The 15,496-nt window shown below is 42.8% G+C and overlaps 2 protein-coding genes across 2 annotated transcripts; both read left to right on the forward strand.

Moving 5' to 3' along the window:
- Positions 1-1,711: 1,711 nt before the first annotated feature.
- otop1 (otopetrin 1) lies at positions 1,712-6,480 on the forward strand. The gene is made up of 6 exons (XM_041034519.1): positions 1,712-2,084; positions 2,321-2,457; positions 2,805-2,863; positions 3,077-3,207; positions 4,456-5,360; positions 6,121-6,480. Exons 1-6 carry the CDS (start codon positions 1,712-1,714, stop codon positions 6,289-6,291), a joined length of 1,776 nt encoding a protein of 591 aa, XP_040890453.1. The 3' UTR covers positions 6,292-6,480.
- Positions 6,481-9,944: 3,464 nt separating this feature from the next.
- On the forward strand, positions 9,945-11,327 carry drd5a (dopamine receptor D5a). Its single transcript, XM_041034263.1, has one exon. It carries the CDS (start codon positions 9,945-9,947, stop codon positions 11,325-11,327), a length of 1,383 nt encoding a protein of 460 aa, XP_040890197.1.
- Positions 11,328-15,496: the final 4,169 nt, after the last annotated feature.

A 15,496-nucleotide genomic window follows, 5' to 3' on the forward strand; every position in this document is an offset into this window, starting at 1 on the left:
AGAAAAGTTGAAAGAGAGATAATTTGTCCTCCTCAGATCACGGTTAATCTAAGCCAATTTACAACACCACAGCTGCGCGCACGGTTCGTATAGAGGCTCGGTAAAATGTGGTGTCTTGTTTTCCTCCACGCGCTACTGAAGGAAAATAAACAGAATTGCTGTTTGAATTTTAAAAACGTGTCTTAGATAACAGGCCTGAACCCCACTAATGTGTGACAGCTGTGTGTGAACCGACCAGGTTATACTGTAAAAAAAAAAAACAACTGTCCGTCAAAGCACACACGCGCTCGAGGAGGACACGCTCGTGTGCTTCCTGGCGCACTATTAGGCTGTGCCTCGAGCACAGCTGTCATAGCTGCTGTGCCCTGTGAGTTCATGCTGCTTTTTAAAAAAGTCAGGACTACGGCTGTTCACATTTGCTGAGTTAAACGAAGTTAAAATTTATTTATTGTTCTGTGCTAATTAACCGCCAACTATCCTCGTGAGGACCATCACCCTGTTTCAACTATAAACCAACCACTTATTGCAACGGCTTGTTATGGTTTTCAAAATGAGTCCAGTCTTCTTGACTATAGCTGACTCAGGGGACCTGAGGGACTGAGAAGACTCCCAAAGCAGAATAGGAGCTATTGTGAATGTAGCCTATCAGTTTCACTAATTGTGTTTTAGGCTGCCTTTTAATTAGACTTTTTTTTTTTCTTAAATGAGCCATATTTGTTTTTTAAAGGAGATGCATGATTAAAAGGCCCTCTACACCGCCCCCCACAAATTCACATCATACCAATCACCTGTCAATCTATGTCAGCAGACTTTCTATTGTTATGCTGATTGTGTGCATCCGTCCCAGGCTATTTATAATGAACCAGAGGTTGCACGGTCACATCCAGGAGAGCTCTCTGCGGCGACCGGTGTCAATGTTCGCCTTCTTGACATTCGCTCACAAAAAGCCATTGTGAATTTGACCATTGAAATCTGATTCTTCTTCTTTTTTTTCCCCAACCTGAAAACAAACCACCATGTCTCAACCACAAGTGGACATAAGGATTTGAGGAAGTGGCACTTGGATTTGAAGCGCATTAAGTTAGGACAGGTCACTTGCCTCCAGCCTGTAAACATCGCAGGTTTGTGAAATGTCATCTTCCTTTTCATCTCATCTAGGCCTTAACACCCGATAGCCGTCCTGAAAGGATTTCAGTAGACTTGGAAAGACTGGTTGGCAGCTGCGCTCAAGAGGTGGATTTGGGCGAAGCTCGTGTTTTTTTTTTTTTCTGTTATTGTGGATAATTCCGTGCTCAGTGTTTTTGCTTTAGGCGTTGAATGGTTGGCACAGCAAGCCCAGTGGTTTCTCTGAAACATATGGGGCTTTCAAGAAGACCGAGGTCTGGGATCACCAAAGACTGAAACGCAATCTTCTATTTTCAGTGACTCAGCGAGCCTGTTACACGACCACACATTTCAGTTTCAGGGTTTCAAGATGACAGTGGCATCTATCATGTTCATCCTCGCCGAGGTTGGACATTGAAACTATGCGTGGCCACTGAGCCGAACCTTGAAGATTGAATGAGCATGTTTGGCACGGTACCTATCCGTCTGAATCCCCACCTTGTAGCAACAGGTTACGCACCTGGCCTCCCTCAAATGCACTTATAGCGCGCGCGACTTTGACTTTACTCTTCTCTCGGTACTGCGATTTTTATACATGTCTCCCACCATGGTGGAACACAGCGGCCTGGATATTATGTGTCTGAACAAGTACTGTCACAGTTCCTCCTCGTCGTCCAGCTCCGAGCACGACAAGAAGATTTTCACCAAATTAAAACTCAAACTGTCAGCGGACTATCCGAAGAAGAACGCAGAGTTCCTCAGCGGTCAGTACGGGACCAATTTGCTGCTGATCGGGGCTGCGCTGATGCTGGCCATTACGCACCATGACCCCGATGTCAAGGAAGAGCACCTGCTGTCCTTTGTCACCTGCCTCATGATCCTCCAGCTGATCTGGATGATGTGGTACATTCTGGTACGGGACAGACAGAAGAACTCGCGGACCGAGAAAGACGTCCACGCCACCACATCCTGGATAAGAGGTGAGTTATTGGCATTACGCGCAAGTTTACACAAGTAAATGAGTAACACGGCAAATTAATTTTATTCCTGTTCACGTGTTTGGAGACTAAAGAAGTGTATTTCAGTATGAATAGGACCAAAGTGTTTGTACAAATTAACGAAAACTTGAAAATTTTCCATATGGCCAAAGAAAACTTTTTATTTTTTGTCATCAGTCCTAACAATAACTTGATCCTCATGTCTTTTTTCTCGGTAGGTGGCTTGACTCTCCTTGCACTCCTTTCACTGATTATGGACGCTTTTCGAATCGGGTATTATGTTGGCTATCAGTCTTGTGTGTCGGCTGTGCTCGGGGTATATCCTGTCATCCATGCAACCCACACCATAGCACAGGCAAGTTTACAACCCCACTTTAATTTCAATAAAGTGATAATCTTTCAGCAGTGTGAGACACTGTGTCTTTTTTCCCCCTGTGCACCACTTAACCAGGCAGGTCTTTGAATAATGTGCTCTTTGTTTTTGAGGCGTGTACAGAGTTGCTGCAACAATATAATCCTGTCATTGTCCATGTTATTTGAGTGTAACTGCACATGAAAAGGGAAATCCTTCTAGTAAAGGGATTTAAATACGCCTCAAGTTGATTTAACTGTTTACAAAATGTGTTTTTATACGATATGTTTTTGGTAATGTTTTGTCGGGCCTCTTATTTTAAAGTTCTGTGTCTTGTTTTTGGTGTTTAGGTGCATTTTCTTTGGTTTCACATCAAGGACGTCATCAAGAGCTTTGAAACATTTGAGAGGTATGTGAAATATGTGACATTATGATTTAACAATATAATCTATGCCAACAAATCTGATAAAAACATTGTTGTCAGAGTAATGAAACACCTCACCAGTGACAAAAGAATGTAAAAACATAGGAAATCTGCATGCGCACATGTCAGAACAAACTGTATCATAACACTGCCACATGCTAATAGATGAAGGGTCGTCAACCTTGTTTGTCTCCTCAGATTTGGAGTAATCCACGCAGTCTTTACCAACCTCCTCCTGTGGTGCACCGGTGTGATGTCAGAGGCCGAGCACTTCTTGAACAACCATATGAGAAGACTCTCTGCCCTGGGCTATGAAAACCTCACCATAGGTAAGGGCCAAGAGGTCGATTGCTGGCTTGTACCTGGAAGAAAAGTACAATAGTGCGCTTGAGATCTTACTTCAATGGATGAAAGAAAAAGGAAGGAGAGGAGGGTTTGTGAGGGGAAGGGAAGTTAGTCCTGCAGGCCCATCGAGTCTTGTTTGTGTCGAACGTCTCTCTATTAGGTTTCAGGAGACACACTGTTGCTAGTGCTGAGGCCCCCTCCCTGGCCCTTTCCCCACACTTCAGCCACCACCACCCTCCTTGGCAACCCCCCGCTTGACCTCAGACGGCTTTGTCCCCAAGCTGCTTACTCCCAAGGGTGCTGCAATTACAGTAACTGATACATCTAAGCCTAGGGTTGGGGGGTTCGGCTGCTCCTCCTCATATCCGGCTGACTGTGAGGCTGGCTGCACCCTGACTGTTGTTCCCGTTTTAATTAAAGGGTGCAGGACCATAGAGGTGGCCTTTGCGGGGTGGGGGGTAGAAGGGGCTGGGGTGAGGGGCACACGGCAGGGTTTTGTTGAGATGATCTCTAGAGGGCAACAGCATTACTATCATATGTTGGGGTGGGCTTTAAAGGGAGTGAGTGAATATAAACAGTGTATTGTCATCAGCGTCCATGATGGTCAGTTGCTCCTGGTGGTGTACTGACCATCAGGAGTTAAGACAGAAAGTTATTATGGAGTTTTGTGCTGCAAAAGATAATTATATATATATATATATATATATATATATATATATATATATATATATATATATATATATATATATATATATATATATATATATACCAGGATCTAAAAAACAAAATATGCTTGAAACTTTAAAATTACACTGCACTAAAAGAAATACTGGCTGTTCTAGCTGCTTCAAATTTCAGTTTCATCACAAATCCAAAAACGTTGAGATTAAAGTTAATCAAGAAGCAGCTAAAATAGGCATCCTGGACACCCAGGAGTTGAGAGGCGTACAATAAATACCAAGAATATTCTTTTAAAAAATTATATGATTAGCAGACCAGCATACTGACCATTTAAATATCTTGTATGTATTTATTCTATTTTATATGCATGTTTATTCTAATATTTATGCTTTTGGTTTCTCACTCTATCAGTATAGTATTATGTCCCGATCGATGGTTATTTTTATATTGTCTTTTAAGATAGACAAACAAGGTTAATGTTTGGATATGTTTGTATGGTTTTATTTTTCACATCTCTCATGCATTTGTATCTGTTTTTATTTGTTTTCCAGAACAGTCAGAGCCTCTCTGCAACTGTTCCACCAGCACTTGCTCCATGTTCACCACCAGCCTCTACTATCTCTATCCCTTCAATATCGAGTACCACATCTTTGTCTCTGCCATGCTCTTTGTAATGTGGAAGAACATCGGTCGGACCATTGACCTTTCCTCGAATTGGAAAAGGCTGGCTACCAAAACCCAGGGCCTGTCTGTAGGCCCCATTCTGGGTCTACTTGCCCTGGCCAGCACTATTGGGATCCTGGTGGTCTACATCACCTATGTTGAGTCCCTTAAAACACGCCAGTCAGCCATTTCCATGTTCTACATTTACGGCATTGTGATGCTGGTGTTCATGTGCTTAGCTGGTGCTTCAGGTCTACTCATATACCGAGCAGACCACATGCCACTGGACACCTCCAAGAACCCGTCACGACAGCTGGACACAGAGCTGCTGTTTGGATCCTCTATCGGCTCCTGGCTTATGTCCTGGTGCAGCATTGTGGCTGTGCTGAGTGCCAATAGCAGCCCCCCTTACCTCTGGACAAACTTCATCTACTCTCTGCTCATTGTGTTGGAGAAGTACATGCAGAACCTCTTTATCATAGAGTCTCTTTACCGCCAGCAGCAGGATAGAGAAAGGGAGGACTCAGAATTACCACCTGCTCCAGAAATCTTCTCGGTGACTTCCTCTTTAGCCCCTCCATACAACGGCATCATCAACCGAGCCTACGAGACTCCAGACAGGGCCTGCGTCACCATGGAGAACGAGCAGGAGGAGGGCGGCCCGGTGTACACATGTCCGAGGAAACCATCGGAGGTGCCGCTGCCTGTGAGAAACAAAGTAGAGGAGCCTTCAAATATTAAGAGGCAAATCCTGAAGAACATTGCTGTCTTCCTGATAATGTGCAACATTTCGGTGAGTATGCCAATCAAATAATTACTTACAACTGAGTGTAGGTTAAATGAGATTGAATGTATTCTTGCTGTGTAAAGAATTCACACAATGGTAACCAGCTATTTGAAATACTCATGTGATTCCAAATCTGATTTGTCCATCCAGATTTCCACTCAGTGTTCCTGTAAGATTTTATTGGAAGCAGCAGATTGTTGTTTTAGAGCTGCTGTAATCAATATTAATGATTGATAAAAACCTATGTTTAATGTGACAGGTGTCTCATAGTGACAAACCCACAGAGAATTATCACCCGACTCTTCATTTCATCTCAGGCCTACAAAGTGTTTTAGTGTTTTTCAGCTCATTGTTTTGGTTTTATGTCACCCAACTATACTGTTTTGGTTCAGTCTCATTGCTCTCATCTATTTTTTCCAGACAGGACCTGAAGCTGCTTTTAGGGAAAACACTAAATAACCAGCAGTCAAAGTTAGGGACTTGCTGGTGAAGCTAGTGGACCATTCAGCAGCTAAAAAGCCAGATCTTTGCCTTTAAGGAGTTGATGAAGACCAAAACAGAGCTGAGAGGAGAGCAAATATTGGACTACCATTCATCGGGTGGCCAGAAACACCTCAAACACACGCCTCAAATGAATGCTAACGTTAGGATGTTAGGAGAGTAAATATATGCTGGTCTACTGTTTACAGCTTGTCGGACTTCCTGCAGGTTGCTGGGAAATCAGTGAATGCGGGTTTAATTAATTTGATTTCTTCTTGTCTTTCAGCTGTGGATCCTTCCTGCCTTTGGCTGCCGGCCACAGTACGAGAACGGGTTGGAACAGGAGACATTCGGCTTCAGCATATGGACAACAGTTCTCAATTTTGCCATTCCTCTGAACCTTTTCTACCGCATGCACTCAGTTGCCTCCCTCTTTGAGGTGTTTCGCCGGGTCTGACAGAGTAGCAGATGACTGACAATGCCAGGTAACAAGCACAAGAACACTTGTCACCTCCGGCTCCCGAGAGTGTCTCATAGCGCAGGTCAACCGTTCAGGAGGCAGTCTGGGTCATACTCCAACAGACTTGAAAGCAAGCCAAACAAAACACAGATCCTTCAATGTGGGGATTACAGAGGAAGACGAACCAATACCCTGTGTTCCTTGAAGAATTACCTTGAACAACGAAAGTTTCATTAAAGATGGTGACGCACAGAACAGAAGGGCCCTCTGTACTTTTTGTTTTATAGTCACACTTCAGTAGGGTTTTCTTACTGCTGCACGACGTAAAATGTAAATGCTGTATCTGACACATTTTGTACTGTTTCGTATTAGTATCTGACAGTATAGTGTAGATTACTTGATTTTCATATCTGAAAATACAAGACATGCCACTGAAACACCTGTTAATCTCATATATCTGATAAGGTAATAGTACTGTACTTCACAGAGTACCACTTTACCCATATTGTATCTGCATTTGAAATGTGCATACTCTATACGGATATGGTTCTCATTTACTTTAATTAGTAGTTCAGTTAGTCTAATGGATGGCAAGACTTGAGCTACAAGAATAATGACAATCTTAGAACAGCACTATGTTTTGAATAATCTTTATGACTTGGACTACAGTTCTCAGAAGTAGCAAATGACTCTCAGTCATTTAAGGTTCATCAGCATCCTCTTACATCCTGATAGTTTGTTCTCTCGAGTTCAGTGGAAAGTTATGATAAAATTATGTTACTGGGTAGCACTGTTTCCAATCATACTTAGCATCCTGTGATCTGTATCCACATTATATAGAGAAATACAATGTCAGATAACAAATTTACTGCCAAAGATTTTTCCACTCCATAAACTGTTAATATGTCTGAATATATGTCTGCTAACGTGAAAAGGGCACTGGTTTAATATTGTTCAAATCAGGTGCATCTGTAATGTTTAAAGTGGGAATCTTGTTTGTCAGTAGCTCCATGATTATTACAGTAATCAGAAACATGCTGGCATGATGACAGCTGCTACACCAGACTAGAGATCACATGTTTACATCCAAAGAATCAGCAATAAAAAAAAAAACATCCAGTTCTGTGATTGTACAGTAACATACCCTGTTTCTTCTTGATATAAAGCACACATATACTGTCTAGTTGTACTGTACAATCTTACATCAAATCAATGTATAATTTCAGCCAGATGTCCGGCAAGTTCTCAGCCTGGTGCTATGCGTTGTATGTATTCTCACTATGTGCCAAGTTGTGGTAAAAACTTGTTTGTTTTTAGGTGCAAACTGCAATATTACTGTTTATCATCTCTGTAAATACTGCCATGCTGATCAAAATCATTCAGAAACTGTGATACGATTTTGCAAAATTCCAATGGTGGTCATATGAAATGATGTGTACAACAGTGATGAAAGTATATCTTTTGCCTATTGAAATAAAGAATAGTTTTCTTTCATAAACAAGACTTGTGTCATGTCTCTTATGTTGTCTCCCCTTATGGCATCTGTTTTTTAACACTAGGATCTCCTCTCTGTCTCCTACTTTTTCACTGAACTTCTGATAACCGTCTGCAATTGTAGTAGACCTTTGCACCACTGGATGGCGCCACTTATTTATGTGTTTTCAGAGTTTGATAGGACACCTCAAAAGCTCCTGTGCTTTAGGAAGCTACAGTTTGGGATTATTGTGCTAAGACATCTTCTTTAATAAATGCTTTTCACAATAATAACAACAGCAATAATACAATACATCAAGTTAGTCAGTTGAAATAAAAGCAACACAAACTTATACAGAATAATAAATATAAAGTCTCACCAAAACACAACTGTGCCTCCAGGTTGTGATTTCATATTAATAGTGATCTGTGTTTTTTTTTTTTTTTTTTTTTTTTTTTAATTAATATGTATCTGCAATATTCCAATTAAAAGCACGGCAGAGGTCAAAGTCAGAGGTGCACGTGCATGGGCATCACACATTTTATCAAAGCATATGAATTCACTGGCTGTGGTAACGTCTGTATGCAAAGAAGTCATCGTTGTGTCGGACACAGGTTGCCTTCTGACACGACATCCCGAGATTATAGGTTACTCCGGAGAATTTGGCATCGGGCGTCGGGGAGATTATTTTGACGTAGTGTCAGAACGATTTGACAGGCACGCAGACACATCTAAAAATATCCGTGACGCTTTAAAGCCGGAAACGGCTGCTGCTGCTGTTGCACAGACACACGACGCACGGCGCGCGCAGAGCTCCTGGCTTAACATGCCCGCAGAGAGTGTGAATGTGACTCACCTGTTCAGGCAACTCTGAAAAGTGGATGAGCTATGACCTCCAGTCGTCAGAGTCGTCAGAGGGCAAACAACCACCGACGTTCAGTGATACTGTGAAAAAGATTAATTTCCCCACGTTTAAAAAAGACCGAGTGGCTTTTTTTTTCATTACAGCGCGTATTAAAACTTTTACATAAAAAAAACAATGTGTTATAAAGAGTTTTGGGTGGCTTTAACCATGCACCACAGTCCTATTTTGAGGTGGGGGAGTGTATATGACAAATTACGGTATTGGTAATAAATATCAAATTCGTGCTCAGTCAGGCTTCAAGGCAGTGAAACGTTATGATCATAGATAGATAGATAGATAGATAGATAGATAGATAGATAGAGAGAGAGAGATAGAGATAGAGAGAGATAGATAGATAGATAGATAGATAGATAGATAGATAGATAGATAGATAGACAGACAGACAGACAGACAGACAGACAGACAGGAGGCGTGTCTGCTTGTTGAAGGGACTATGAGTACAATATGCTCCAGGCTGTCTGCTGTTTCAGCACCATGGACAGCTCTGCAAGTGCTAATGTAGACTTCATGTGAGGCTCATTTCTATCTACAATGACTGTACCTCCACTTCATTATACATGTGAACTCACTAGGTGAATGTGTTTTGAAATTCATGCAGTGGTTGTTTATTAATATTTTTTCTACACAGTCCACACGCAATTTCATCCTGCACAAAAACACACCGTATTGACACTGCCATTACTGCGGCATTGTGTCATGTCAAGTAAGGATAATGCACACCAGAGGATATACAATACACAACTGAACGAAAGAAAGCTCTCGACTGAATTGGGCATTGTATTAGCCGACGCTCTTTGGAGTTTCCACTCACGAATGCCTTCAAAATGTTGAGGGCTTCCTCACACCCAACAGTGCACTGTTGTGCGTAACACCACGCACAAAGGAGGCGTGATTATGCGCCCAGCCCTGGTTTTAGGTTAGTGTGTGTTAGGCTGTAGGGACTCCCTCTTCACCCACACCACACTCAGGATATCTTGGACTGAGAAATTCACAGAGGCAGCCAGGTCACACAACAGACCGGCAAGGCTGCAACATGCGCTCGCCACTGCCTGCTGCGTTTCAGCCCCTCAGCGCACCCGGCACGTCGCTCGGCTCAGTTTTAACGCGCTCACTTCTCTCTTCCCGTCTGTTTTGCACTTCACATCAGGCTGGCAGCCGAGCGGGTCAATGGGGACTATGCGGTGAGTGGCTGGTAACTGCGCCCGTCCCCGCGCACGGAGCAATGGACTGCAGTTTTACTTGAAGAGGCACATGGAGAACCCAGCCAAGTATCTCTCATCGGTGCAGGGGACTGACTCTGTGCCTGCACCCCTCGGAGAGATTATGTGGAACAGCACCGAAACAGAGGCAACAAGCGACGGGAGGAAGGATATGGTGGTGCGTACAGTGACGGGGTGTCTGCTGTCCTTGCTCATCCTATGGACTCTCCTGGGGAACATCCTGGTTTGCTCCGCGGTGCTGCGCTTTCGGCACCTGCGGACCAAAGTCACCAACATTTTCATAGTCTCCTTGGCTCTATCGGATTTATTCGTGGCCGTCCTCGTGATGCCATGGAAAGCTGTGGCAGAGGTGGCGGGGTATTGGCCGTTCGGCACTTTCTGTAACGTCTGGGTCGCTTTTGACATTATGTGCTCCACCGCCTCCATCCTCAACCTCTGCATTATCAGCGTGGATAGATACTGGGCCATCTCGAGCCCCTTCCGCTACGAGAGGAAAATGACCCAGCGTGTTGCCTTTGTTATGATTAGCATCACTTGGACGTTGTCTGTGCTCATTTCATTCATACCGGTCCAGCTAAACTGGCACAAAGCCAGCGGTGACGAAATGGCTGGGACGCACAACTCTTCCACGCGTCGGCAGATGGAGGAAAACTGCGACTCCAGCCTGAGCAGAGAGTATGCTATATCGTCCTCTTTGATAAGTTTCTATATTCCCGTGGCAATTATGATTGTGACTTACACACGAATATACCGGATTGCACAAATACAAATTAGAAGAATAGCCTCGCTGGAGAGAGCGGCAGAACACGCGCAAAGTTGCAGGACCAACAGAATAGAGTGCCAACACCACAACACCTTGAAAACGTCGATTAAACGGGAAACCAAAGTGTTCAAAACTCTGTCGGTGATTATGGGTGTCTTTGTGTGTTGTTGGTTACCTTTCTTCGTCCTAAACTGCATGGTCCCGTTCTGCGACAGGCCGGCCACAGACCGGGACGCGGGTCTACCGTGCGTCAGCGAGACGACTTTCGACGTCTTCGTGTGGTTCGGCTGGACCAACTCGTCCCTGAACCCCATCATATACGCCTTCAACGCCGAGTTCAGGAAGGCCTTCGCCAGCCTCTTGGGCTGTCGTTATTTCTGCTCCAACACGCCGGTGGAAACTGTTAACATCAGCAACGAGCTGGTCTCATATAACCAAGATACCCTCTTCCACAAGGAAATCGCGAACGCGTATGTCAACATGATCCCCAACGTGGTTGAATGTATTGAGCATGAAGAGACTTTTGACAGGATTTCACAGTTTTCTCACAACAATGAAAACGCCACCGACTCGGTTTGTGACTTGGAGGACTGCGAGGCAGATATCAGTCTTGACAGGATGTCACCATTCACACCCAATGGATTACACTGAATCCAACTTTGTGCCCCCCCCCCCCCCCGCGTAATTGGATGTATTGATAATAATGTCATCTTCATTCAGTCCCCTTTGTCCCAGAAGCTCCTCTCCACAGGGAGCCCACAGGTCAGGGTCCTCTGAGCTATTGAGCCAGCGCCCCTTGCAACTAGTGAGGGATCTAGTGACTTTGTCATAGACATTAAAGCAGGGGGCATGTCCCTGTAGCCACCAGCCCACCCTGCCTCAGCATTTCGTCATATATGAGATGTGATGTTGTTGTCCTGTTCTGAAAAAAAAGTGATGTGTAGGTGTTTATTTACATGACAAGTGAAGTCTGTGCTCATTTGTTCAAAGGTTCAGTGTTGTTGAAACTGTTGTTTACTGGAAGGCTTTACTCGGAGCGTCCGTGTCTCATGTCCATCCACTTGGAGGGGGAATATGTTTGTAAAGACTCACTTTGGATTAATGAAGAAAACCTTTTTGCTGCTTAAAAACCTCATGTGAATCCAGTGCCCGCCATTCCACTGAGTATGAAAAACTGAGGGCAGCCTTACAGTGCAATCAAGATAGTTCAACTCAAATGCAGTCATTTCAGCGCCTTATTGCTTAGTCAAAGAAATTTTTTGAGACATGAAAGGAATGTGTTGTATGGAGCTTAAGTTACATGATGCCAAATGCAGTATTACAGTGTTTACCCACTGCACCCACCCCAGTGACTCCTCCAGCACACCTGCTCTGCACCATATGGACTATTATGCAGTTTTATCCAGGCTCAGATGGCCAGAGGATTTGATGGAGCAAAACATAATGTAAAAGCACAAAATCTAATGCTATAAACACATAAAAGTGAGCCTCTTTATACCGGCATCACTAATCCAAATCAAATAATTTTGAGTGGAATCTGTGGAGTCATTTTAATGGTCAAATCTATCACTCTTTTCTGTGATATTTAATTTCTTATGAGGCCAAAATTACTGAATGGTTCTGCTTTATCAACCACCGTCAGCTAAGAAAAGAGAAGGAAAGAATGAAGACTGTCGTAAATGACCAAAGATTTCAAGGAGTGAATCAATAAAGCTGACACAATAAGGCTACAGTGTTTTGTCAAGTAGAGGAATTGTTGCTCTAGAAAGCCTACACACATGTGAGGCCACTGGGCCAACACAACTGGATGTCATACATCACCTCCCCCACACCTATCTTTGTACTGTACAGATGACCTGATCTGAATGTATACTACTGTCCTTTAAACAGTGAAGTGTGTCATCATTTGTCTAATAAAATGCTGTCATACTGAGAGGAACAGAGTGCTCTGGTATCTTCCTGAAGTGGACATTAGTGTTTATGGGTCTCACAAATGGACAAACTTGTGGGCTTGGTGGATTTTCACCTTCAGTTTCACTTTCATTTTTCCCGTACTCAGCTGCAGCTCTGCTCTAACGCATGTCCACGTCTGACTTGTTCTTTTTAAAGGTTTCTTTTTCTTGGCATTTTGCCTTCTTTGGACAGACTGACAGCAGAGAGTGATAGGAAATATTGGCACAGAAAGGCAGAGGGAGCCGTGACATGCAACAAAGGTCCCCAGAGGACTCAAAATGGGGACGTGGTGTGCATCTTATAGGCTGCTGCTCCTCTAGGACACTTCAATAGTCTGACCTGTCTTCCAGAGTTACAGACAGCTGATATATTTCCTCTGGCAGAAGGCAGAAAGGTTTGAATCCTGTGGAATAGAGTGGCACCGTTTCTATGTATGCAAAGTAATAAAAGAAAGAGAAAACATGGAGGCAAAACACAGCTGGAAGAAGCAGCTCTGTTCTTCTTAGTGGCGTATGTTGTTGGCCACTGAGCTTTCTGTTTTTTTTTTTTTTTTGAACCAGTATCTATACTTCATATAGCCCTTCCCTTACACCAGTACTTGCAAACACAATGCCTCAGTTGCAACACTTTGTTGAACTGCCAACAGCATCTGTCATTTCAGCTTTTCTGCCAACAGAAAACAAAACCCACTGTGAGCAAATCCCTTCACTGTTTCTTTCTTTTATAGGTCTTGGCACATGCGAGTTAACAGACAAAATATGCAGTTGTTTACATCTGAATACATAAATAAATATCTAAATAAATAAATGTATCTCAACCTACGCCTTCCAATCCTGAAATGACCTTTTATTCTCTACTTTACCCTCATGCCCAAAGTATCTCTCTCTCTCTTTAAAAAAAAAAAAAAAAAAAGTGGTCATCTCAGCAAGATGAGAGAAAAGTATTGAAACTAATAAGAGAACAGGGTATAGGATAAACAAGCCATTTTCTGCCTGATAGCAAAAATATGTATATTGCAGCTCTGTAGACTAAAGAAAAATGAAGTCTGTCCCAATTATCTCAGACACCACAGTCATTTACATGATGTATGCATACCATAAGGAATACCATGTCCCATAAAAAGTTTGTGTACCGCATAAAAAACAAGATAATAAATCCTCAACAATATAACTCCATTTGCCTTTTGAAAACTTTGTCTACTTTCTCTGAAGCCTAATTGGATGTTAAACCATACAATGCCTGAAGTTTTGTTCACTGTCATTTACCTGACATACACAGGCAGTGGTGGAAGAAGTATCCAGAGCCTTGACTTAAATAAAAGTACTAATAAAACAATGTAAAAATACTCCATTACATTCAACTACTATTTAAGTAAATGTACAAAAGTATTATCCGCAAAAATGTGGTGTACAGTGGTAGGTGGTTTAATCATCATCAAATGTTTTTAATGTAAAATCTTTATCTGAGAAGTAACCAGTCAAATGTATTGAGTTAACATTTGCCTCTGAAATGCAGTGGAGTAGAAGTTTAAAGCAGCTTGAAATGGAAATACTCAAGTAAAGTACCTAAAAAATTGTACTTGAGTAAATGTACTTAGTGACTCCCCATCACTACACAGGTACAACGTTTATGGAGTTCACATTTGCAAATGCTGAAAATATGTAGAAAACCTTTTTACATAACTGAGACATTGCAGTTGAGTGAGGGAAATGTAATCTAGACACGTAAATGGCTGAAACTCTAAACGACACTGCAGTTCTCCTGTAAAGTTTCGCTATGGACACGTTTTTCCAAAATTCAGACAATCTGTTATTTTTACCTCATCAGAGGCTAAATTTGCAGAGCCGTCAAGGGAATTAGATTAAAAGACATTGATACAAAAGCCTGTTAACTGAAGCCCTGAAGCTGTTCTACATTGTTGTTCACTTCCCACCTCCACCCTGTTGCTGATCAGTGATTCACCCCCGAGATGAAAGATGGGAGAAGACAGGAGGGGACTGAACTGCGGATCAGGTTGTGTCTGTCAGACCTGAAATGTAGGCGATATCTCATCGACAACTCGTCACACTGTGATTAAACTCAAGATCACAGACGCCACCGCTGCAATTTTTATCAAACCTGAAGGATCGGTGCACTTTGACACTGCATTTTTAAAAAGCTGGCCTCATATGGAGGATAGAATTAAAGGTGGAGGCCATCATGTGAAGGCCATAACTTCTCCATGCAGCTGCTGCTAATCTAACTGAAACTGGAATGATGATACTAAGTATCGTTGAGATTATTTTCATTGTCTCCATTTCTACAAGATATAATCATGCACTCAGGCAATATTTTGGATTGTTACTTGGAGCAATCACAGGTGGAATGAATAAAAAAAATAAGAAAACAGCAGCATCCCCAGGGGATGAGGTGTTTACTTGTTCTCTGCGTTGTGTCCTTGCAGTGTGGAACAGATATGAAAGGTGGTTTGACCTCGATATTCAGCCATGACAGGAGGGCTGAAGAGGAAGTGGAGGCAGGCTTAGGGGGGTTACACCATCCGTCAGGACACATTCATCAAAATCACTCTCTTTCCTCTTGCACACACACATGCACGCACATACAACACACACATTTAAACACATAGATGCACTACTGTTACAAGAGTTTTGTTCTGAATCTCTCTTCACTGTGTCTGTATTCTGTCATACAATAAACACACACACACACACACACACACACACACACACACACACACACACACACACACACACACAGAGCTATTTCTCCTCTCAATTCTCCTGTTTTATCAGATAGTCCATGACTGACCTGGGAGAAACCTCACCAATATTAGTATCTTGCCGTCTCTTCTCCCCTCCCGTGGTCAC

The sequence above is a fragment of the Toxotes jaculatrix genome, chromosome 3 (assembly GCF_017976425.1).
Source record: "Toxotes jaculatrix isolate fToxJac2 chromosome 3, fToxJac2.pri, whole genome shotgun sequence".
Taxonomy (NCBI): Eukaryota; Metazoa; Chordata; class Actinopteri; family Toxotidae; genus Toxotes; species Toxotes jaculatrix.